Source organism: Dioscorea cayenensis, unplaced genomic scaffold (assembly GCF_009730915.1).
Source record: "Dioscorea cayenensis subsp. rotundata cultivar TDr96_F1 unplaced genomic scaffold, TDr96_F1_v2_PseudoChromosome.rev07_lg8_w22 25.fasta BLBR01000038.1, whole genome shotgun sequence".
Taxonomy (NCBI): domain Eukaryota; kingdom Viridiplantae; phylum Streptophyta; class Magnoliopsida; order Dioscoreales; family Dioscoreaceae; genus Dioscorea; species Dioscorea cayenensis.
The window spans coordinates 97,065-122,204 of NW_024086429.1; the positions used below are offsets into that span (position 1 = coordinate 97,065).

At 38.2% G+C, this 25,140-nt stretch overlaps 4 protein-coding genes and 2 pseudogenes across 4 annotated transcripts; 3 read left to right on the top strand and 3 right to left on the bottom strand.

Annotated features, from left to right (window-relative positions):
• Positions 1 to 3,904: 3,904 nt before the first annotated feature.
• Positions 3,905 to 8,254, top strand: LOC120253321 (annotated as a pseudogene).
• A 1,731-nt stretch (positions 8,255 to 9,985) lies between these two features.
• Positions 9,986 to 13,166, top strand: LOC120253319 (annotated as a pseudogene).
• A 532-nt stretch (positions 13,167 to 13,698) lies between these two features.
• Positions 13,699 to 15,594, top strand: LOC120253318 (pentatricopeptide repeat-containing protein At1g22960, mitochondrial-like). Its single transcript, XM_039261662.1, is given in 4 exon segments — positions 13,699 to 14,390; positions 14,392 to 14,696; positions 14,699 to 15,104; positions 15,106 to 15,594. Coding segments are annotated over 4 exon segments (1,809 nt in total). The 5' UTR covers positions 13,699 to 13,703; the 3' UTR covers positions 15,517 to 15,594.
• Positions 15,595 to 16,982: 1,388 nt separating this feature from the next.
• LOC120253322 lies at positions 16,983 to 19,702 on the bottom strand. The gene is made up of 5 exons (XM_039261664.1): positions 19,678 to 19,702; positions 18,378 to 18,631; positions 18,086 to 18,297; positions 17,577 to 17,835; positions 16,983 to 17,474 (listed from the first exon to the last, which is right to left on the bottom strand). The coding sequence occupies exons 1-5, from the start codon at positions 19,700 to 19,702 to the stop codon at positions 17,187 to 17,189; spliced, it is 1,038 nt and encodes a 345-aa protein (XP_039117598.1). The 3' UTR covers positions 16,983 to 17,186.
• A 157-nt stretch (positions 19,703 to 19,859) lies between these two features.
• On the bottom strand, positions 19,860 to 21,174 carry LOC120253320 (pentatricopeptide repeat-containing protein At5g48910-like). Its single transcript, XM_039261663.1, has one exon. It carries the CDS (start codon positions 21,165 to 21,167, stop codon positions 19,935 to 19,937), a length of 1,233 nt encoding a protein of 410 aa, XP_039117597.1. The 5' UTR covers positions 21,168 to 21,174; the 3' UTR covers positions 19,860 to 19,934.
• A 7-nt stretch (positions 21,175 to 21,181) lies between these two features.
• Positions 21,182 to 21,762, bottom strand: LOC120253323 (pentatricopeptide repeat-containing protein At2g42920, chloroplastic-like). The gene is made up of 2 exons (XM_039261665.1): positions 21,280 to 21,762; positions 21,182 to 21,190 (listed from the first exon to the last, which is right to left on the bottom strand). The coding sequence occupies exons 1-2, from the start codon at positions 21,760 to 21,762 to the stop codon at positions 21,182 to 21,184; spliced, it is 492 nt and encodes a 163-aa protein (XP_039117599.1).
• Between the last annotated feature and the right edge of the window lie 3,378 nt (positions 21,763 to 25,140).

Below are 25,140 nucleotides of genomic sequence, written 5' to 3' on the forward strand. Positions count from 1 at the left end.
TGAAGAATAATGCCTGTATTCTTGTTTTTCATTGTCAGAGCGACTTTGACATGGAAGTGGCCACTCATAATTATCGGGAGGACGACGATGTCCACTTCATGCAGTTGCGCGCGCATCTCTCAATCATAGCCATCGTGGATTCGTATGCGTCGTCGACCCTCGCTTTGACATGAACAAGGCCGGGTGGTCGTGTGATGGAGAGCACGCCTCTTATAACGATATGGCACTACGCTCATCGCTCTTTTTGCAAGATATATATCGAATGCGCCCATCACGTCGCTGCATGACCAGTCTCCTTCCCCTCGAGCGTGTCGAATAGATTGGCCGCAGTGGCGTCGACGTAGTCATTCTTCCACACGATGTCTTTCAGTGGTTGAACGGAACAAAGACATGTAAACAATGTTGTAAGTATAAAATTAAACGTTAAAGTATAAACTTTTAAATTCTATATTGAATGTTTAAAGCAGTATCGATGAATATTTAAAGGGTATCACTTATAAGTTAAATGTTATGCATGAAAATTTTTAGCGTTAACGCTCCTACTTTAAATGGTAACTAAAACAGTTTAAACAATATCATAAAAACTTCAAACTTACTTGTTCATAGGCGAGCTCGAGGAAGATCCTTATCAACTCCCTCGCTCGTACTTATCGAGTGCGATTGTCAACGATCTTGAACGAAGACTTTCCGAAGTTCTTCTACTTTTTATCGCTTCCTTTAACGGGCATGCACGGGCAGAGATCAACGGAGACACTTCCTTACATGCTTCTTGTTCTTGTGGGATTGTATGCGCCTGCCGACGCGTGACGTCGACCGTTAGTTCCACCGCTGAATTCCCACCGTTGAGGATAGACTCAACGACCTTCTCAACCGTGAGTTCCACTGCAGCGACATCGATGGGAGACACAGCGTTGATCCGGTTGTTCTTCTTCATGGATTGTGTCCATCTTTGATGCCGTCGATCGTGCCGCTCTGCCCAATCAGTATGCATGATGTCGCCAACAAGCAGCTCGACGATCTTTTTCCACCGCTGCAAACTCAACGCCATCTTCAATCTTCTCCACCGTGATGGGCATGTCATCAGCGTTCACAACATCGAGCCCGCTGGCGATAGTGCTGCGCCGATGAGTGTCGCTATTATTTCATCGTCACCGTGACGGGTGAAGACGGAGGCATTATTATTTTCCTCTTTTTGCAAGCTTCTTCCGAATGAGGCCGTCTTTGAAGGGCCACCCTGATGATGTCCCTCGTCGTCGAACTCCGACGCGTGATCGGTCCCGGGTGCTTCATTTGTTTGAAGGGAAGGCGCGATCGATTAGTGATCGCGACCGGCCTTCCAATGCCTCCACCGCGACGATGCCGAGGGAACTCGGTCATCAAAAATCGGCAAGCCTGCATGAGAGTTGCGATGACATCCTCGCCCTAGTCGTCGGCAGGGGCCGCCCGCTCGAGGGCGACACGGTCGAGGAGTGAAGCCGGTCGGCGCGGGTGGGGAGGGCTTCTCCGACCTCGACGAGTGCGTTTTGGCACGGAAGCGGGAGAACGGGCGTCCCAGTAGCGCAAGGAAGAGGTCTGCCTCTCTCATCTTCGCCTTTGAGCAAGCGGTTCCCGGAGCAATAGCATCCGACCGAGCGGTTGGCCTGAACAAATACTTCTTCATCGGCGATTCACGAACCATGTTTCGTGAAACTAGCATGTGTAAAGCAAACAATCTTAGCGAAATTATTTAGTTTAAACAATTAAAACTATATTTACACATGTAACTTTCGTATATTTAAAGTTATAACCTATTGTGTTAAACAAGTAAACAAACAAATTAAACATTAAACTAAAAGTTTAAAACGGTAGTTGAACAAAGTTAAGCAGTAAGTTATAATGTTAAACGATAGATGAATAAAGTTAAAGCCGTAAATGATATGGTTAAAGCGTTAACGCTCTGCAGGTTAAAACAAAATATTTTTGAATTATTACCTCTTTTCCTTCGAGAGATGACAAACTCGTCTCTATCGTCGCTGCTTCCTGTGAAGTATTTTCACCCAGTAGACTAAAGCATCCTTGGGATCTCGTAGAAATGGACTTTCTTTCCGGTTCGGTCAGCTCAGTAAAACCCGAGATGTTAAGCGCTACCGTCAACCCTTAACATACCCGGTGTTGATGCTTCTTCCCCAAGCGTCTAGATTGCACTCGGGTAGCGGCCTGTGTATGTCCTCCATGAGCCACTGTGCGTCGCCAGTGCCCGTGCGTAGCGCCCCGTTCGTAGATCATCGACATAATCAACGATCGATTAGGGAACCGAAAGCGGAGGTATTTGGGAAGAGGATTGTACCGAGGAGTACACCATCGATGAGTTTGGCGAAAAATTCTCCTCTTCTCCCTCCGTCGACGAGTTGCTGAAGAGTGCTCGATGGAGTCTCTCGTGCTCTCGTACGTCTTCGATAAATACCTCTCTTTGAAAGCTGACCGTGTTTTCTTCTTCTGAAACACGACTGCCTCCCCATCGCAACGCAGGCCAAGAACGATTGCCACATCTTCAGGCCTGAAAGTCAGTATGCTTTCCCCGATCCTGAATTTATTGGTGCCGGTTATCGTATCTCTGCAGACGAGAGAGTCGAAGAAGGGCCCCGCTCTTGCTATACGACTTCCAACTCAAGAAATCGTCGCGAACGGTGTTCTTCGGATGATCTCCCGTTGTCGAGGATCATGTGAACTTTCAATTCACCGCGGTCTCCACTCACAGGGTGTCAAGTAGCATCGCCCATTAACTAGATTGACCGCCATAATCACAAGCCTGCTGTAATAATAAAGCACATTGTTAAGCGGAAATGTAATTTGTTAAGCGGTAAACACTCGCTCTTAAACACCGATATCATTTTTAAGCGATGGCGTATACTATTAAAGCGAGAGATACAAAATAATTAAAGCGAGAGACGAACTAACTTAAACGCGGTAAAAGCTCATTGTTTAAACGGAGACCTCATTTTTACATCGCAACCATATCAACCCGAAAGGGTAGCGTAGATTATAAACATTACACAAAAGCACAACAATCGGAAAAACCATTTTCGATCGTATGCATAGACGAAAATGTAAAACAAAACAAAACCCCTAGCCGAGACATCTCCCTCAGGACTAACAAAAGCGCAGTAGATTAATCCCCGAAAGCTTAGATGTCTTCCAACAAAACAAAATCACAAACCAAAAACCGAAAAATGTCTCTTCGTAATGAGAATAGTTAACAAAAACCATAATGAATACCTTTTAGACCGCAAAGTGACGAAATCGCCGAATACTTGCACGGGACTTCTTCTTCGAGACGCAGGGAAAGTGGAAGAGTCGTTGGGAAGAGAAGAGTCTGAGACGCAAGTCGAGCTGAGTCGCGAGTTGAGAGAAGACAAGCACTGTCAATGCCTAAGAAAAACCCCACCCACTTCTCTCACTCGGCCGAAATGGGTGCTGACCCTACGACTTCCGATGCAGGGGCATTTTTCAGTCCATAAATTTTAAATACACTGCATTTAATGCCCGTTCGTACTTTGGGGTTTTCGAAAATCCTGGAGTTGAAAGGAAGGGGTTTTTGGGTATTCAAAAGCTATGGGGGTTTGTTTGTGATTCTAGCGAAGTTGCAGAGGGCTGGCGATTTCGACATATATATAGCTACTATATTGGAATAAAATAGTAAAAATATTATGAAATTATTAAATAAGAATAATTTATAGCAAACGAGGCGTTTTAGTAATTTTCATATAAAATCTTACACTCTATTACTTTCCTCAATCCGAAACTACTAAAAAGGTTTTAATAGCACCTCGTTTCACCTTCTATTCAATCCAAAACGAGTTATAAGCTTAAAATCTCTTTTTTACATTACTTTATCTCACTTTATAAAACCTTTCTTCACCGGCATCCAAGCAAAGCCCCCATCCAAGCAAAGCCTTAACTACATACTGTTTTCTCTACCCATTCCCCCCATCTCTTGACGGTCATCCAGACATACACCAAAGCCCAACCTCGGCCGAGATCGCCACTGATCGGAACCCTAAATCCTGTTTTTTTCTTCTGGGTGCCGGCGATGGATTTGATGGATGGGAAGCTGGAGCTGAGGGAGACTCAGAAGCTCGAGGGGCACAGCGATAGAGTGTGGAGCTTGGCGTGGAATCCGGTAACGGGAACCGGTGGGGTGCCGGCTATGCTCGCCTCCTGCAGCGGCGATAAGACCGTCAGGATCTGGCAACAGGGATCCTCTAAATCATTTGACTGCACGGTCTGATCCCATATCCATTCTCACTTATTACTTTGAATTTGATGTTGAGGTTATGTTACTAAATTCACAGTATTTAAAGATTTGAATTTTTTTTTAATATTATTATGTTGCCATCTTGTAAACTTCGGGAAACATCTTGGTTTGATACCGTTTCTATGAGACTGCTTTCTGTGTGGTTTACACATAATAGTGTTTGGAGAACTTAGAGATCAAGGTGGATAGGTAAAATTCTTTTTTTCCTTTTTCTTTTCTTTCTTGTACTTCTGTTTATTTCAAGCTACATATCATTTATATCCTATAAATCGATGGGAAATTTCTCATTTTGAATAGACAGGAATCCTTTTCCATGCCCAACATGTTCTGGTTGTCTTGCATGCCACACAACATTAGATTGAGTGCCTAGAGTGATGAGTTTTCCAGCTCTGAACACTTGAGCAGGAAGCAACTCTGGTTTTCAACTATACCATAATTCTATTGATATGAGTATGATTTTCTGGTATTTATGATGGTTGTTTTGTAGGTCAATCAGGGATTTCGTGAAACATTTACTTATTGTTAATTGTATTCTTGTGTGGTAGATAAGAACTCAGCATAAAGAAGGGATTTTAGGGTTCTTTCTGGTGGTCTTCTCAAGCAGCTCCTGGCTTCATATACTACTGAATTGAGTGTAGAGACAAAGCATTGTAAACCTTTGAAGCTGCACTTAATCGCTGTGTGTTTAATAATTTATATGAAATGAGGACTAGATTGTCACAGGTTGTTTGAAGTGCCATTTATGGACTTTCTAAACTTAAAATTAGCAGTTCTGGTTTGTAGACGTATATTATTTTCGTTACTAGATCTCTTTTTGTGTTTGTCGTCATCCATTTGATTTGCTGACCTTGGTTACAGATGCCTAATGAACAGCGATTGGCAGAAGAATTATTTAACTGGCCAGGAATTTCTTCTTCGTTTTTTTTTTAATTTTATTTTTTATGTGTGTGCACGTGCGTGCACGTGTGCACGTGCGTGCACGTGGGGTGGTGTGTGTGGGGCTAAACTTGCATCCTGTGAATATGTAATTCTGGAACATGTCATGTATCCAATAGTCAAAGAAATATTACCTATTTGTATGACTTATGCTATTTATTCATATGGATTATTAAGCTGGCCTAAATGAGTTGTAACAGTTGTTGGTCCCTTCGTACTCCTCTAGGCTGTTCTTGAAGATACTCATACACGGACTGTTGGATTCGTGTGCATGGTCACCTAGTGGCAAGTTGTTGGCAACAGCAAGCTTTGACGCCACAACTGGAATATGGCAGCAGATTGGTTCTGATTTCGAGATGTGTTGCAGCGTTGGAGGTACAAATAAATGCCATGCTACCAGCTCAGTTATCTAGAGTAATTTTAGTAATCATGCGGGGTAGTTTTCAATTACTTTAAATTATCTTTTGTCATCAGGGCCATGAAAATGAGGTCAAGAGTGTTGCATGGAATGCTTCTGGGTCCCCTGATTGCAACGTGTGGTCGGGATAAATCTGTTTTGGATATGGGAAATGCAATCTGGTAATGAATTTGAATGTATTTCAGTGTTACAAGGTCATACACAGGATGTTAAGATGGTGCTATGGCATCCTTTCGATTGATGTTCTGGTTTCTGTCAGTTATGACAACTCTATCAAGGTAACATGGGTTAGGATAATTTCATTTCTGATATAAATTTGACGTCTGGAATTAGAGCGTTTTTAAATTTGGCAATCATGCTAGGTTTGGGTGGAGGATGGCGATGATGATTGGCATTGTGTGCAATCTTTAGGTGAAGCTGGCAGGTGGTCAATTCATCTTGGTTGAGTTAATTTATCTTGATTTTTATCAACATCAAACTTATGTACTTTTTGGATATTGATGGTTGTGATTCATGGCGTCTTCTAAGTTCTTTACATTAGAAAACAGTTGCCTCCATTTGATAACATTAACTCGAAGTGGCATCACAACTTTTCTGTGTGATTGTTTGTTTATAGGATTTGATTTGTTCTTAGGCTTTTGGAGTCTAAAATCTTTTGACTTTGATCTTTAACATAAAAGTGAGTAAAACCACAGTTATATGAGTCTATTATCACGATAGCTGGGTATTACTAGGCTTATCTTCATGGTTTTGCACCTTAAAAATTGATGTATGTGCTCATCTTCAAGGCAATATGAATTAGTTCTATTGTTTATATCCATCACATGGACACTTTAATGTACAATACATGCATATGATCAATTTGTTGAATGCAAGGTATAAGCAGAAAAGCATGCTTATATAACTACACTTATGTTAATTGTTGACTTATGTTTGACAGCCAATTCATATATCACCTTAGGGTTTATTTTACACTTAAAGTAAACACCTCCATGGATAAATGTGGGATTCTTTGCTTCTTTTATATATATATATATATTGATGAAACATTTACCCTTACTTTTTCAGTGGTCATACATCTACAGTTTGGGCATCATCCTTCAGTGAGTGTGGAAATAGAATGGTGACTTGCAGGTATTTAACTCTTATGAGTGTTATTCATTATTGTCTTAATGGGAAATTTCAGTAAAGAATATGATTGCAGTGATGATCTTACCTTGAAGATATGGGATACCAGTGGAAATCCATCTCAGACAAGTGGTGATGGCTATGTACCATGGTGCAAATGACCTTAAGATTTTTTTCTTTTTATTTTTTCTTGCATATATTAAATTTTTGTTAATTCTGTCTTCCACATTATTCATAACAACCACACTTTCTTTTTTTCAGGCAGCATATCTGTACTCTCTCTGGATATCATGGTCGGACCATATTTTTCTGTGAGTTGGTCAAAGGTATTAATTGCTTCTGGTAGCTCCCACACTTCTAACAAAGCAATCTGAGGTGGATAATTTTTTGTATGGTATATACTGACTCTTCCATACATTAAATGTGCCATATGCTCGTGAAAAGCTACCTTTTGCTTGTGAATGCATAGTATAAGGTCATTAAGGCTGTGATCTTGTGCTGGTGAATCCAATTTAATTGCCTTATTTTCGCACTAACTAAGATTAACATTGGATGCATTTAAATATTTGCAACTATGAACTGATTGCAAACCATATTTTTGAGTACTCCACTGGATTCTGTTTACTGTGTAAGTAGACAGATTAATTTGAACTGATATGGAGCAGTCATTGTGCACTCTCAAATATTCACTTGCGATATTCTTTTCACATCATGTGAGTTTTTATTGTTTTGTGGCTCGGGGCATGTTTGATGATATATTAGAGACTGTACTGCTAGAGGATTCTTCACTATATATATATATATATATAATGTCCATTTTGTTCTGATGGCAGTGAGGGTGTAATTGCTAGTGGAGCAGGTGATGATGCTTTACGTCTTTTTGTTGCGAACAAGGACAATCTGGTACTTTTTGTCTCTGTTTTTAAAATTTCAATCATTTGGAAAGTATGAAGTGAGCTTTTTCAGTCTGAAAGGTACTTCTCTAGAACTAGGATATGACTTAGGTTAGCCTGCATGTTTATTGGCTGAATTTTTGTGAGGAATAACTCGATATTTCTCCTTTCCTGTGTACTTTTTTTAATGGAAAATTTTAACCTTTTTCCATTACCACTGGCATTCCAAAATCCTCTTACCTCCCTGTCTATCCCAATCATTTCATAGTATGGTTGTGCTGGAAAATTCTTGAAGATCAGAATTGCTCCTGTGGATTGAGGGAGTTGTTGAAAAACCATTCTATTAAGTAATCTGAGAACTAACAGCATTCATCACAGGTTGATGGGCCATCTTATAGCATGCTGCTGAAGAAGGAAAAGGCTCATGCTATGGATGTAAACTCAGTGCAGTGGAATCAAAGGTTAGATCCTTGCTATTTTGAAACAAAGGCTTCCAGCCATCAAAATATTGCCTAACTGGCAATCATGCAATTACTAAGTTTATGTTTCCATATGTTCCCTCTTCCCAGGATCCACAAGTTTTAGCTTCAGCAAGTGATGATGGATCAGTCAAAATATGGGAACTTGTAGATGTTTCTCAGTGATGCTCAAGTTTTCATGTTGCATAGAAATGAACCTTCTCTTCAATATCAATATACAAACCTTTATATGAAATTTCATTAGAATGCCCTGTATAAGTGGATACAATTACTCCATTGTTCTTGGAACCTCTACAAGGATTGCTTGATTCAGAGTTGCTTATGTATGCACTTATTTGCTTTGCTTCTTTGTGGTGTGGTATAATGCACAGTGTAAACTAGAAAATTTTTTTTTTCAAAAAATCTGATTTTCTGGTGAACAGCCTACAGCCCCCAAGATTGAGAATTTTTAGCCCCTTCAAACACCTGCTTTTGGGTCAAAAAGATGGAGATATGTAGTGATATGTGGGATCAATGGGACAGAAATGTGTGGATTGAGAGGCCAAGCATCCCGGAACGGCCAACCCTGTTAAAGAATTAATCCATAGGCTGCGCCATCAACCATCTAAGCAATCCCATTCCATGCCCATTTTCTAAATAAAATTATTCAAAATAAAAAAACAAAAACACAAAAAAAAAACGTAATAATCTCATTGGAATCTGATATGCGTGTACTTACACAAGCATGGAAATGACGGAATTATTTATTATACGGGAAAGTCACACTAACCGTTGCAGAACTCAACAGGGATTATACTTATGGACCGATGTTCACCGTACGATCGAGATCCAACGTTCTCAAGCCCATCCATCTTATTAAGATTTTTCTAAATTTCCCAAAATGACCTCGTCGTCCAGGCCCCCAACGCCGAGATCGCGACAACAGTGATATTGGTGTGAAAGCCTCGGGGTTTTCTCTCTCTCTAAACATAAACCCTTCTCGACTCTTAGACGGAGAGATCAGGGCTCTTCGGTGCTTGCAGGTGATCTCTCTCTCTCCTTTCTTCTAATTTGCAGGGGTTTTTCGTGCGCATTTGCTTCAGTGGCGAGGGATTTGATGTGCATTTCTTTGTAGATTAATCGAAATTTGTTTCTATGAAGCATTAATGGGACTTGTGGAGGTTTCCGTGGCATTACTCCATTTTTCCCACTTGTTATTGCTTTGATTTTTCGAGCGGCTTTTTTGGGTTATATTTAGGTTTTTGTTTGTTTGAGCGCTGCCTTCGTTATCTGCTGTATTCGTGAATTTTGGTGTATTTTAGTTTGTTCAAAACGCTATCTTGTGTTATGAATTGTTTTGTTAATACAATGGTCGATCTTGCAGTGGATTTCCATAAATTGTTCACGGGGATGCTCTTGCTCAACTGACAATTAGTTATTGTTTGATATGTGTGTTCATATCAGCAAAGACATATATGTAGATATGCATATCTTGGTCCTACTGCTAAATATCTCATGGTTAAACAGGTTTTGGGAAGGCAGGGTTCCTTGTGGATTTAGAGTGTGGTTAAAACCAGTAGGTCAATGCAATTTTGAAACTCTAGTTGCTGAAGTTCTTGAGGCTCTTCTTAATACTCCAAATTTGGTCAGTTGCTTGGGTTCGGTTTCAGGATTGAAGATGGCAGTTCAAGTCCCGTGTTTTATGCAGTTTGATTGTCGATGCTCAGTTGGAGTCTCAGCCATTCCAGGTGGGAGAGTTCTGGCTGAGAACTGGACAAGCAGAAATACTTCACTGAGAGCAATTGATGAGAGGAGCACTCTTTCAGGTTTATGGCAGAGAAGTGTTTCATGCTCTCCGCGTTTTTAGATGTTCGCGAACTCTCATAATATTGGCTCATACTCCAATAGGGATCCTTTCTTGTATCTGCATCCTGAAGTCTCAGCGCTGAGAGGAGAGGGTAATAACACTGTGATTGATCCAAGGAAAGAAGCGCCTACTGGCAATGTGACTGAAAATTTAAGGGACTCATCTCTTCCAAATAACTACAATGAGGCCAAGATAAAAGTTATTGGTGTTGGTGGTGGAGGATCCAACGCTGTCAACAGAATGATAGAAAGCTCCATGAAAGGTGTGGAATTTTTGGATTGTGAATACTGATGTTCAAGCAATGAGGATGTCGCCTGTTTATCCAGAGAACCGCTTGCAGATTGGCCAGGAGTTAACAAGAGGTCTTGGTGCTGGTGGGAATCCTGATATTGGTATGAATGCTGCCAATGAAAGCAAAGAGTCTATACAAGAGGCTGTGTCTGGCGCTGACATGGTCTTTGTGACGGTAAATTCTGTTTTAATTCTCATCCACTTGTATCTAGATTCAAATTGATCATTTTTACTGCCTCAAGATGTCTTTCCTTTCACTATACTTCAGTTAAGAACTTGGTCTTTTTTAAAAGTCCTCACTTTCTGCAATTGAAGGGTTATTATAATTGATTTTGGTTTCTGTGTGCATGTGCTCTGTGTACATTCTCTCATCTTGAAACTGATGGATGATGTCTCATCTGGGAACATCTACTTAGTTGCACCTGTATCGGATAATCTTAGTTAAGATTATTTTTAAAATTGGTAAAATGTTTGTAAATCCTTCATGATATTGTTTTCCTTTATGACTCTAGCAATTCTATGTAATTTCCTGTTATTTAAAGAATACAGATCTAACGAACTATGGTTGGCTTTTAACTTATTGTGCGGTGATTTTAATTTTGTTCTTAGTGTTTTATCATGAAAGTGTCTTGTAATTAATGCAGGCTGGAATGGGAGGAGGGACTGGAACTGGTGGTGCTCCTATTATTGCAGGGATTGCTAAGTCAATGGGCATCTTGACTGTTGGTATTGTTACCACTCCATTTTCATTTGAAGGACGGAGGCGTGCGGTTCAGGCACAAGAAGGAATTGCAGCATTGAGAAGCAATGTTGATACACTTATTGTCATTCCAAATGATAAGCTGCTAACTGCTGTTTCTCCCAATACTCCTGTGACAGAAGCATTTAACTTGGCTGATGATATACTTCGGCAAGGTGTTCGTGGCATCTCAGACATAATCCTGGTATTAGATGCATACAAAATCATATACATTTTTTGCTTTATTGAAATAGTAGAGTTGAAGGCATCAGTAACTCGGGGAATTTATATTTACATACTTGCCTCCACTAGAATCTAGTTTGAAATTTTTTGGTTGGCATAAGCTGTTTGTCTTGAGAATTAACAGGTTGTGCTCAAGCAACTGAACATGAGCATGACTGCAGTTGGGATCAATTAACAACAAGCCTTCTTCTTAAAGTGCACCTCTGGTCATTTTTTATTGTGATTTATTCAAATAGTGCTTAAATTGGCAGCGGAACTGTGTATGATGTATCAAATGCATATCTGGATTGTTTGCTTTTTATGACCGGCAAAACTATCAAAACTATCCCAATTTAAAAATGCATCCTCTGGTCATTTTTTTATTGTGATTTATTCAAATAGTGCTTAAATTAGCAGCGAACTGTGTATGATGTATCAAATGCATACCTGGATTGTTTGCTTTGTATGATCAGCAAAAACTATCAAAAACTATCCCAATTTAAAATATAATGGTGTCTTATTTGTGCATATTCTGTTGATCGTTTCAGGTCCCAGGTCTAGTCAATGTTGACTTTGCTGATGTTCGGGCAATGTATGGCTAATGCTGGCTCATCATTAATGGGTATAGGAACTGCTACAGGTAATATTGAGAAACCAATTTTATTTTTTAACAACTAAATCCAAAAGTTTTCTGATATAGCCGGATACTTTTGTTGTGCTATGTTCAACTCATTCTCTTTGTATCCTCATTTCCACCTTTGGTACTTCTACTTTATGCAATCAACAAGCTGAAGATTGTGCTCCTTGTTATTAATCCAAACACGATACACTTAGTTCCTTTTATAACTAAGAGTATATCTGTAATTTCTATAACAAGAATATGTGAAAAACTATGAAGAGAAATATTATCCAGACAAGATTTTAATATGAAATCAATTGTATATTTATACATCCCAATGGTGGAAACTTCTTTCATACTCCATGCTTCCATATAAGCAGTTCCAACACCGTGATTTGTATCAATGTCATTAGATCTAGGCCAGTGTGAGCCTTTTCACATTCTTTTGCAGGTAAGTCAAGGGCAAGAGATGCTGCACTAAATGCTATTCAGTCTCCCTTATTAGATATTGGCATTGAAAGAGCTACCGGGATTGTGTGGAACATAACCGGAGGAAATGATTTAACACTACATGAGGTAAGATGCATGCTAAATTCTCTGTTCATGGACATTCTATCATCAAATCAAATTACTAATGATGTCTGGATTACTTATTAATCAGGTTAATGCTGCTGCTGAAGTGATTTATGACCTTGTCGATCCAAGTGCAAACCTAATATTTGGTGCAGTGATCGATCAGTCACTAACCGGTCAAGTAAGCAGATGAAAAGAATAAAATAAAATAACATTTCAATGTCCATTGCTCTGCGTTGGCAATCACATTGCCCACAAATCATAAGATGATACTGTTTTACTTTGTTCAGGTGAGTATAACTCTAATTGCAACTGGATTCAAACGGCAAGAAGAAACTGAAGGCGGCTCTTTGCAGGTACACACCTGTAGATTCAATTTAATGTGTCACTGTACATCATTCCTGTTCTAATATGGATATTTTTTTTACAAAATGAAATTAGGGAACTCAATCAGGAGGTCATGGAGATGGTCTGGGAATGAACAGGCGCCAATCCTCTTCCATCACTGAAGGAAACCTTGTGGAAATCCCAGAGTTTTTAAGAAAGAAAGGCCGTTCCCGTTTTCCAAGAGCTTGAAAAGAAGTTCACTCTGTTTAACTTGAGTTCCCTTCTCTGCATTTTTAGAGTGTAATCACAGTCTTCACAGAAATATGCTTATGTTCTTTTTTATCAAACTCTGCGCTTTTTATCAGTTCTCAATAAGAATGATGTAAATGGAGTTTAACTCATTTGTTTTGCTTAATATTAAACTAAAATTACAACTAAATAGACACAGATATTGAGGTACAGGTGGCGATTGATAATGAAGTAATAATGGGCTCAAAGTAGAAACCCTTGTGGGGTTGTCCGGTGGATACAATGGTTAAACCTCTTCCAGCACCTGGCCATTCAGCCATGTCCTCGTGTCTTCTTCTACTCCTTGGAAGCCACTAATGGCGGCGAGGAGATGCCCATGCTCCTCTTCTCCGCCGCCTCTAAAGCCCGAGCATTATCGTCTTCGTCATCCTCCTCTTCTACATTCATCAAGCTACGGTTCTCCAATCTCCTCACCGAGAAACCCCATTTCGAAACCCTAATCCTTGGCACCATTGACGCCTATCCTTCCGCTTTTTACCCCTGCCTTCCGTCCTCCTGATCGCCTCAAGCCCTTAATCTCTAATACCGCCCTCTTCCTCTCCGCACTCGACTCCATCCGTAAGCGCCCCAGGCTCGCCCCTTCGCTTCTTCCGCTGGGCTGAGCTTCAGCCGGGGTTCCCCGCTGCGAGATGGCCTTCGTTGGCGTTCTTGAGATTCTCGCCGACAGCGATCTCACCCGCGCGGCGTACGCTGTGATGGAGAGAGTTCTGGCATTGGGCTTGCATGGAATTCTTGATCTTTTGATCCAAGGGTATGCGAACTCCGCTGCGACGATCAAGCTTCTTGATCTTCTTTTATGGGTTTATACCCGGCACTCGATGGCAGAGCGCTCGCTTTCCACTTTTTACAGGATGGTGCGCAGTGGGTTCTTCCCGGATGTTAAGAACTGCAACAGGGTGTTGAGGCTTTTGAGAGATAAGCGGCAGTGGGTGCAGGTGAGAGACGTCTTCGAGGAGATGAGAAATGTTGGGATCTTGCCCACTGTTGTTACTTATAATACCATGCTTGATTCGTTTTTCAAGGAGGACAATGCTCAAGATGCTTTGGAACTCTTGGGGAAGATGCTTAACAAGGGTTTCTCTTTCAATGATGTCACTTACAACGTTCTGATCAATGGTTACTCCAAAATGGGGGAGTTTGAGGAGGCTAAGAGGTGGGTTTCAAAGATGTGGACTTCCGGTTTGCAGGTAACTGCCTTCACCTACAACCCTTTGATTTATGGGTATTGTTCTAAAGGTTGGATGCATGAGGCATTGCATTTTAGAGATGAGATGGTGAGGAGAGGATTTCTCCCACCGTTACCACTCTACAATATTTTTGATTGATGGCCTTTGTAAGAAGGGATGGGTAACACTGGCTAGGGAGAAGTTTTGTGAGATGGGTGAGATGAATTTGGTGCCAGACATTGTTACGTACAATTCTTTGATATATGGATATTGTCGTGTGGGTGATCTCAGGGAGGCCTTCTTATTGGTTGATGATTTGAGGGTTCAGGGCCTTGCCCCCACTTTGATCACTTATAATACTCTTATAGATGGTCTTTGTAGAACAGGTGAGCTCGAAGAGGGGAAGGAGGTCAAAGACCATATGGTTGAATCAGGGTTCCAGCCTGATGTTTTTCACCCCATACAATTCTCGTGAATGGTTCTTGTAAGATGGGAAAGCTCGCTATGGCTAAGGAATTCTTCAATGAGATGCTATGGATAGGCTTGCAACCTGATGGATTTGCATACACGACAAGGATAGTTGGTGAATTGCAGCTTGGGTCAGCCTCTGAAGCTTTCAAACTAAGAGAAGAAATGATTGCAAGAGGCATTACTCCAGATACAGTGAGTTATAATGTTCAAATTGATGGGCTATGCAAGATGGGTAATATTGACGAGGCTTATAACTTGTTGCTGAAGATGGTTAAAGATGGGGTTCCACCAGATTGTGTCACTTGTTCCTGCATAATTCATGCTCTTTGTCAGAAAGGGTATCTGAGTAAAGCGTGGGCCATGTATGATAACATGATCAGTAGTGGTCTATCCCCCATCAGTCATCACCTACACAATTTTGATTCATGCTTATGCTAATAGGGGAGATCTTGAATCAGCATTCACTTTCTTCTCAGAAATGCGGGAGAGTGATGTGCTGCCTAATGAAATTACATACAATGCACTTATAAATGGGTTCTGTGGAAAGGACCTTGAATTGGCTTATGAGTATTTTATTGAGATGCAGAAGAGAGGTTTGTCTCCTAATAAATATACATACACTTTGCTTATTAATGAGCATTGCAATAGGGGAGATTGGAATGAAGCTCTTAGATTATATGGTGAGATGCATGAGAAAGGCGTTCAACCTGATTCTTGTGCTCAGTCAGTGTTGTTCAAACGATTTGGTGAAGAACATAAGGATCATGCTATTAGTTACTTAGAAAATGTTGTTCTTGGCAACTGATTTTGTAATTTGAGTTAATATCAGAAAAGAGCACATCAGAAGGCAAGGATTGCAGCTCTCTTCCATTGATTGTTCTCACATGAACCGATCATCTTGTTGAGCTGAATAATAATTTTTTTGTTTTGTAGCTCCACCAGTTATTTTGACTAGATACGACAGGTATTGTTGATAACTGAAACTAGTGACAGTAATTTTATAATTTAAGCTGCATAAAGTGCACGTGGCTCATTTTTTGTTATACACATGTATCTTTCTCTTTGTACTATCTCGTAGTGAATTAGAAACACTGTCTTGTTTCAGTTCACATCCACACATTTTTTGTAGGTATAAGAATGAATACACCACCATTTCACCTACATTGTCAGTTAAAGCTTATGTTTCATTATTCAGGTAGAAATCAAAAAGCATTTTTGATTACTTTTTTTAATAACTACTTTTTTTAATAACTGAAACTACTGACGGTAATTTTTATTATTTAAGCTGCATAAAGTGCATGTGGCTTTATATGTTTGTTTATTTATTTATTTATTTTTACATACACATGTATCTTTCTATTTGTACTACCTTGTGTTGAATTGGAAACAATGTGTTGAATCGGTTTTATTTTTAGGTATGAGTGAATACATTGCTATTTCACCCACATTGTCAGGAAAGCTTATGTTTCATTATCTGTGTTAGAAATCAAAAGCATTTTGATTACTTTCTTCAGTTTGCTTTGGAGAGTGAACTGTGTTAGAATAATTAGGGCACTGCACAGTCCAAATTCCACTATCTAGAAGACCAGATTTACCTATCCTATTATTAGGGTTTTTTCTAGATCAACTGTAAGAAGAAATGGCAACCAAGGCACACTGTTAAATTGTAAGAATGTCTTGTGTGTTACACCAGTGGAGGCATATACAATTGCTGTTCCTTTTGCTTTCCTGCAGAAGATTGTCTTGCACAAGTAATCTTTCACCACTTACTGGAATAACTGAACAGGTCCGTGTGTGCTTCTGGTGTTCATGTTATTCTGCTGGTTGGTTGTTGAAATTTACATGTAAATTTTCTTCTCTTTTCAGGCATGTATCAGGGACTGATCAATTTACATGAAGCAGGCCCACCATTAGGCATTAGTAGCCGAAGGAGATGTTATAAATCCTTGTCTTCAACTCAGTTCGAATGAAATATTAGCTGCTTGGTGCTATTTCTATGTTCTCATTTTCATGATTGTCCTATTGATTAATGTATTCTTTTCAATTCAATTTTTATACAATACCTTTAGATTTTACCAGAGGATCATCTAATTTTTATACATTTTTATGAATTAATGTGATGGTTTTGGATTTGTAGAGAAACATGTATTTTGGGTAACTAAACCAAACCCAAAGCTGCTTAGTTTACTTGAATAAACAGGTACAGAAAATTTCACAAATTTAAAAAATCAGGCTGATTAACAGATACGAATAAATAAATCACGACATCCATCCATCACAATCTCAATCTTGTTAATTCAAACGGACAGGCAAAATCAGGTTGAAAATGCTTGAATTACATCACTGCAAAATCTGATTGGTGGCTATGAAAGTTTTAAGTATAAGATCAAGTCAAGGAAACTGAAAAACTGAACATACACACAAATACTAGTCCAAAAAGAAACTCAGATACAACAGGATCAGAGCTACTGAGCTCTAAGCAAGAAGTGCCTTTAAGATAGCATCACTCATGTCATCAGCCAGTGGGAACAAATGGCCAGCATCAGGTAACTCATGATAGTGAATCCATGGGAGTTGTTCGGCAAAATACCGCGTCAATGAGACCGGAGCTATTATATCGCGTGCACCATGCCACAAATGCACAGAACCTTCATTGGCTGGAAAAGGGTTTTTTAGATCCATGGGATCAAACTCCCACTTCTGATAGCTTATGATCAGGTCCTGATGGACCGAAACGAAGTCTCCTTGTTGTCTCACTTGCTCCTGAGAAATACCAAACAAACAGCAAAATATGATTTTAGATTTCACTTATAAATTTGATATATACTCATAGTTAGGAATGAAAATGACAGAACAATGCCATACCGAATAGCGATTTCCAACCGACAACAATATCTCTTTGTCTTTTGCATCAAGATGGTCGGACCGATGAGCTAAAACACTTGATGCAGGGAACCACTTTTGGGTGTTCCACCAAAATGTTAACCAAGGGGCATAATGAGCAACTCTAATCGCCCACTGATCTCGTGGAGGTTGTTGAGCAAAAGTTTCTTTAGATAAATTAGCAGGTAAATTATGCCACCAGTAATTGGCAATTGGAGCAACAATAGCCGCTCCTGCAAGCCTGCAAGTGAATAAGAAATCATATGCTGAAAGGCAATAAGCTTTTTACTAAATATATTCAATAGTCTTCTAATGTATGTGCCTACCACCTGAAAGAAGTGGCTCAAAATGGTTTGTTTATGACAAAATATAAAGCTCTCTCATGTTAATGAAATATTTCACAGTGATGCAAGTGAAGAAAGAATACACTGCAATGCCGTGAAAGAATGGTGGTCTTTTTTAGGACAGGAGAGAAAGCATATGAGTCATACCGATGAGGGATGTACTTCAAACAGCTCCAAACTAACTGTCCTCCAAGAGAAAATCCAATAACATGGAACTTCGGTCCAAGCTTCAACTGATCAGCAAGTTCTTCAACATCTAAAGCTATACTTTTCACTGTTTGATGTAAGTTTGGATCACTCTCTCCATACCCAGGTCTGTCAAAAGACAGCACATGTACCCCTAACTCTTCGAGCACTTCCTGCACAACTGTTAAGTTTAGAAGATAAAAAAAGTAAGACTCAACTAGAAAGTAAAAGACATAGATAAACTCAACATTACCAGGGAGAAAGGAAACACATTAGATTTGGTGCAATCCAGGCCATGAATGAAAACAATTTGATACTTGGCCTTTTCCTTAGGAACACCACTTTCTAAATATGCGAGATGCCTTCCATCTTTGAGCTTGATTCTAGGTGATGTAACAGGAGGGCCATTCGGTGTTCCACAAATTTTCGGGACTGGAGGTTGAATTGACTGATACAACCAAGCTGCCAATCCCACAAGCAAAACCGCCAATATTTTTCTGATTAAACCTGAAAGATCGACATGAAATCAACTTCATGACAAAAATTTGGTAGACAATGAAATATTTCTAGTGAATGACTGTCTGCTTTTTTGACAGAGTATTCAGTTGTCTGCAGAAATATGGAGCTGGAAATTGAATTGCCTGATAAAACCACTATGTAATACCACCAATAGAAATTGCTGATAGTTTCTTGATTGAACATAAAACACAGGATGCAATTCGATTTCAGCCAAAAACTATGATTGGAAGAAATAAAGACTTTCAAGGTTACCCACATACGGAAATTGCTGATAAGTTCATGATTGAAAGTAGAACACAGAATGCAATTCAACTTCGGCTGACAACTAAGATTGGAAAAATTAAAAACTTTGAAAGTCACATCCCTCATATTCAGATGGTGCTCTGTAGGGTGTCCTTTATGGTGTACTTGCCATTGAGTGAAAATAATAGCAAACGCAAGAAAAATTTTCTCAATATAGTTTCCCTCAGTACAACACCAAATTTGCTTTTCAAGTTATATATCTAAACAATAATCACAACATTAGGGAGCTAAAACATTGTATTACGATACTATTTTTCTTGATCTCTCGGTGACTGTTTCTTCATTATACCAATATTCATATTTAGCAACCTGGTATTGCATTAATAGTTCATTTCTTCCTGCTGTTCATACCATAAACACCTTAAAAAAAAAAGAAGGAAGCAAAGTTAGGGTTCATTCGTCAGATCCTCAAGGAGAGAAAATGTCTCTTTGCCTTGATTTAAATCTCCTAATTTCCGATCAAAAAGGAAAAAGTACAACAGAGCAAATCAATACCAAGCAACGATCAACTGGGCAAAAAAAAGTTCAACTTTTCCTTTAAAAAACAGTAAGAAAAATGGAAAAGCGGCATAAAAATCCTTCCTTTCGCCCCAACGACACCACAGTTGGAAACGAAGGATTAAAGATCCAAAAGCGAAAGATCTATTCGAATAGGAGACAAACCTAGAGAGAAGATTGAGTTTCTCTGCTTCTGCTTTCTCGTGTGTGCCCCTCGCCGATGCTGCTGAGACCCCTACGCGCCGGCGGAACTGCCATCACTCCGATCTTCTTCACTCCTCCCCTCTTGGTCAAAGATCTAAACTTTTGCGAGAAAGAGAGAGAGAGAGAGAGAGAGAGAGAGGATTTATTTCTTTATTCGGACTGTAAATACTCTAGATAAAGAACAAAGTCTTTTTCTTTTATTTATTTACTAAATATTATTCTGTAAAAATATTCCAACTTTGGCATCAAATTCATTGTGCCAAATGGTGCATATATTCCATTTTGATCACCAATAGTCATGGCATGAACATGAACCTTCTTTGAAATGGTGAAACCTATTCTGGTCTCTGAGAATTATCTCATGCTCATAAACACCAGAAACCAGCTTGCTAAAAGAATGACAATCACTGCAAACCCTCAGGTTCTTCACTATGTGCATTGGTTCCCCTTTCTCCGAATTTATCAGTCCGAAAGCTATTGCCATCTTCTCGCTGTGAACACTGAGCAACCTCTCCTTCTCTTCATCTTCAGCATCAACAAGTACTTGGTTCACATCAGGCTCATATCCGAATAATTTTAATCTATGTATAACTTCCTTCAATTTGGAAAAAACCACTGCTCTACATCCAACACCCATCTCCTTCCCAACAAGAAACTCATGAACCTTCCCCTTGATCACCATTGAGCTGCAGCCGGGAACCTTTCTGATACCTTTGTCTCTCATCAGTTTCCGAACTCTCTCAACATCAGTCCAATTCCCTGACTTTGCATATAAATTTGACAAGAGCACATAACAGCTAGCATCATTCGGTGCCAATTCGATAACTTTCATGGCAGCATATTCACCCATTGTCACATAATTGTGTTTCCCACAAGCACTTAGAATGGATTTCCATGCAGTGGCATCAGGCTTCATGGGCATATCTTCAATGATCTTCTTCGTTATTTCAAACTGGCCAGCTCTGCTGTAGAGATCAATCAAGCAACCATAGTGTTGTATGCTTGGTTTCAGATTATATTTTCTGCACATCACTGTGAAGTAGTACTCACCTTCATTGACTAAACCGCTGTGGCTACAAGCATTTAGAAGTCCTAAGAAGGTGATTTCATCAGGATTGACCTCCTTTCTCTCCATTTCGTTAAATATTTCAATGGCTTCTTTACCAAGACCATGCATCGCAAGGCCGGAGATCATAGAATTCCAACTCCCTGTCCTTGCCCCACCACCATCATCACCATCACATAGCCTCTTAAAGGCATTGCAAGCATCACTCACAAGGCCACACTTGAAGTACATGTCAATGAGAGCTGGCCCAATGTTCCCTGATGATAACTTAATGTTGCTTCGATGAATATAAGCATGAATCCATCTCCCTTCATCAGAAAAGCCCAATTCAGCAATGGCAGAGAGCACATTTACAAGAGCAACCACATCTGGATGAAGACCGGAATTGAACATCCTTCTGAAGAGCTCCATTGCTGCATTTGGACAGCCATTATGCACATAACCAGAAATCATGGCTGTCCAAGAAATCAACATCTCTAACATTCATGCATTCAAACAAGTCCTCAGCATCCTTGCACATTCCACACTTCATAAGGCCATCAATCATCGAATTACACGCGACAACATCCTTATCAGGCATTTCATCGAATAGCTTTCGAGCAAGATTGATATCCCCCACCTTCACACAGCCTGAAATCATTGAACTCCAAGATATTACATCTCTGTTTGGCATTTTATCAAGCACTTGTCCGGCGAGTTCCAGCTGACCCCAATCCAAGTACATCCTGAGAAGAGAATTGGCCACAAACGGGTCATCTTGCAAACAACCTTTCAAAATCTGGCCATGAATTTGCAGACCTTCATCAAAAGCCAACAAAATACCACACACCTTCAGAACAGAAGGGAGCAATAACTCAATACCACGGAGATCATCCAAAAAGGAGAGGATTTTGGAGTAGAGAACAAGAGAGAGGTGCTGCTTCTCGGACTGAGAGGAGAGTGATCGAACGATGGAGTGGAATGCGAGGGGCTTAGCGGACAGGGCGGAGAAGGAGGAGATGAGATTGGATTTGATCAAATGGGCATGCACTTGCCGGAGCTCCGGCATTGCGTTGCATTTGTCGGAGATGGAGATGCATGACAGTGGTGCCGACATAACCGACATGTCCTCGGCGGCGGCGGCGGCGGCGACGCTTATTAAGAAGTTCGTTTTAACAGTTATTACACTACACCCAAAAAAAATCAACCATTTTTTAATAAATTCTTAAATAATACAGATGTGTGTGTGTGCGTAGGTAGACTAATTATTTTGTATTTATACGCTTTGGAGGTGATTCGTTAGAAATGGAATGCTTAAGCATGTTTGTGTTGAATTAAATTAGTTATTATAAATGGAAACCAGAGATTTTTTGTGGGAGGAGAAATTATTATTATTACTACTTTTTTGTTTTTTGGAACCACATTTGTTAGAGTACAGCTGCCTTGAAAAGGGGGGATACACGCTGTGGAGGTGATTCGTTAGAAATTGAATGCCTAATTAAGCAGCATGTTGTGTTGAATTAAATCAGTTATTATAAATGGAAACCAGAGATATTTTTTGGGAGAAGAAATTATTATTCTTATTATTTTTTTTTTTTTGGAACCACATTTGTTTGAGTACAGCTGCCTTGAAAAGGGGGAGTACAAGAAGTCCACTTGTTGTGGTCCATAGAGGTGGGCACGGGCTATTTGAAAACTGGGCCCGGCCTAGAACCAGCCCGCCGGGTCAGTGACCCGAGGGCTGGTTACTGATTGGTCTTTCCCCTACCCATGACCCAGTTTGGAACCGGGTTGCAATTCTCTCGTGTTACATGTTGGTCCCCAATAATAGCGGTTGAGGATTTTTTTTTTTTAAAATTCAAAGTTTAAATTTTGAAAAAGTCAACTTTTTAAAATTTTTATAAACTTCTATATATACCCCTCATCCCCACATTATTTAGTTTTTACCAATTATCAATCTTTTCCAACTCTCTCTCTCTCTCTCTCTCTCTCTCTCTCTCTCTCTCATTCTCTCTTAATCTCATTATTTCTCAACTCCTACTCTCATTCTCTCTTAATCTCAGTCTCTAAGGCATAAAATTGGGAGATTTTGGATTTCAATTTTTGGAGTTTAATTATTTCAATTCAACATTATCAAGTTTTAATATTGCAATTTGGTACTTGGAGTCTTGGAGATTTGGAGACTTAGAGTGGTGCAAATTTGGATTATCTCTTAATTTCTTTCATTTCAAGGTTACAATTAACAGGTTGGTTACTGATTTATTTATTTTTAATTATTAGTTTAGACTTGTGTTTTTAAAAATTGCATCAAATTATTAGTTGTAGTTTTGTGAGCTTGTCTTATTTAAAAAAGAAAAAAATTGTATGAAATTTATTATTGTAGTTTTGTAGACTTTTTAATAACACATATTTGTATGACAATAATTGTTGTAGACTTGAATGAAATTATTAGTTGTATTTTTTTAATATATTTATTTTAATTATTCATTTAGACTTGTGGTTTTTTAAAATGCATGAAATTATTATTTGTAGTTTTTGTAGAGTTGTATATATATATATATATATATAAAAGATTTTGGATGAAATTATTTTTGTGAGACATGAATAAAAATTATTAGTTGACATGATATTTATTTTAATTATTAGTTTAGACTTGTGGTTTTTAAAAAGCATGAAATTATTATTTGTAGTTTTTGTAATTTTTTTTTAAAATATTTGCATGAAATTATATTTGTAAACTTGAACGAAAATTATTAGTTGTATTGCTTGATATTTATTTTAATTATTAGTTTAGAGTTGTGGTTTTTAAAAATCGATAAAATTATTATTTAGTAGTTTTTTGTGAGACTTGTTTTCTTTTTAAATATTTGCATGAAATAATTGTTGTAGAGCTTTGAATGAAATTATTTGTTGTATTCTTGATATTTATTTTAATTATTAGTTTAGAGTTGTGGTTTTTTTGAAAAAATGCATGAAATTATTATTTGTAGTTTTGATAGACTTTTTTTTTTTAAATATTTGCATAAAATAATTGTTGTAGACTTGATTGAAATTATTTGTTGTATTCTTGATATTTATTTTAATTATTAGTTTAGAGTTGTGGTTTTAAAAATGCATGAAATTATTATTTGTAGTTTTTGGTATACTATATTTACATGAAATAATTGTTGTAGACTTGTTTGAAATTATTTGTTGTATTCTTGATATTTATTTTAATTATTAGTTTAGAGTTGTGTAAAAATGCATAAAATTATTATTTGTAGTTTTTGTAGACTTGTATAAATATTTGCATTAAATAATTGTTATAGACTTCAATGAAATTATTTGTTGTATTCTTGATATTTATTTTTAATTATTAGTTTAGAGCTATAGTATGCATGAAATTATTATTTGTAGTTTTTGTAGACTTGGTTTTTTAAAATAAATATTTGCATGAAATTATTTTTGGTAACTTGAATGAAATTATTAGTTGTATTGTTGATATTTATTTTAATTATTAGTTTACACTTGTGGTTTTTTAAAAATGCATGCAATTATTATTTGTAGTTTTTGTAGACTTTTTTTTCTAAATATTTGCATGAAATAATTGTTGTAGACTTGAATGAAATTATTAGTTTGTATCTTGATGTATTTATTTTAATTATTAGTTAGACTTGTGGTCTTTTAAAAAATTGCATAAAAATTATTATTTGTAGTTTTTGTAGACTTGTTTTAAGACATTTGCATGAAATTATTTTTGTAGACTTGAATGAAATTATTAGTTGTAGAGTTTGTTTTAAAATTTTTGAATAAAATTATTTTTGTGAGCATGAGAAAATTTTGTAGAGTTTATTTTTGTAGACTTGAATGAAATTATTAGTTGTAGAGTATATATATAAATATTTGCATGAAATTATTTTTGGTAGACTTGAATGAAATTATTAGTTGTAGTATAAATATTTTTAATGAAATTGTTTTTGTAGACTTGAATGAAATTATTAGTTGTAGAGTTTGTTTTTTTTTTTAAAATTTTTTGCATGAAATTATTTTTGTAGACTTGAATGAAATTGTTAGTTGTAAATATTTGCTTCAAGTATTTTTCTAAAATATTTGCTTCTAGTGTTTAATTTTATACATATATATATATATATATATATATTGTTATAATTGTTTTCCTTAGACATTACAATATGGCTTTCACATGGGTGGATGCTTAGAGAAAAGGATTGTTGGACATAATTCCACTCACACCTACCGAGAGAGCAACCAGTTTTTCAAAATTGTATAATAATGATGGCATTACACTAGCACGGTAAATGTAATTATTGCTGGTTCATTTAAGCATGGTAAGGGGCGGAGGATATTACGCGTTCAATGCATCACTGGAGAAGAAGCACCTAGTGCAAGCTTGGACATACTCGATTCAAAATCGCAAATTAAATTCGAAACGTGGGCCGAAGGTATGATT

Coding starts and splice junctions, on each gene's coding strand:
- LOC120253322 (XM_039261664.1), bottom strand. CDS start 19,702: ATGGCAGTTCCGCCGGCGCGTAGGG. Junction 17,836..18,085: donor TTGAAGTACATCCCTCATCG/GTATGACTCATA, acceptor ATTCACTTGCAG/GCTTGCAGGAGCGGCTATTG. Junction 17,475..17,576: donor CGGTTGGAAATCGCTATTCG/GTATGGCATTGT, acceptor GGTATTTCTCAG/GAGCAAGTGAGACAACAAGG.
- LOC120253320 (XM_039261663.1), bottom strand. CDS start 21,167: ATGATTTCTGGTTATGTGCATAATGGCTGTCCAAATGCAGCAATGGAG.
- LOC120253323 (XM_039261665.1), bottom strand. CDS start 21,762: ATGCCGGAGCTCCGGCAAGTGCATGCCCATTTGATCAAATCCAATCTC.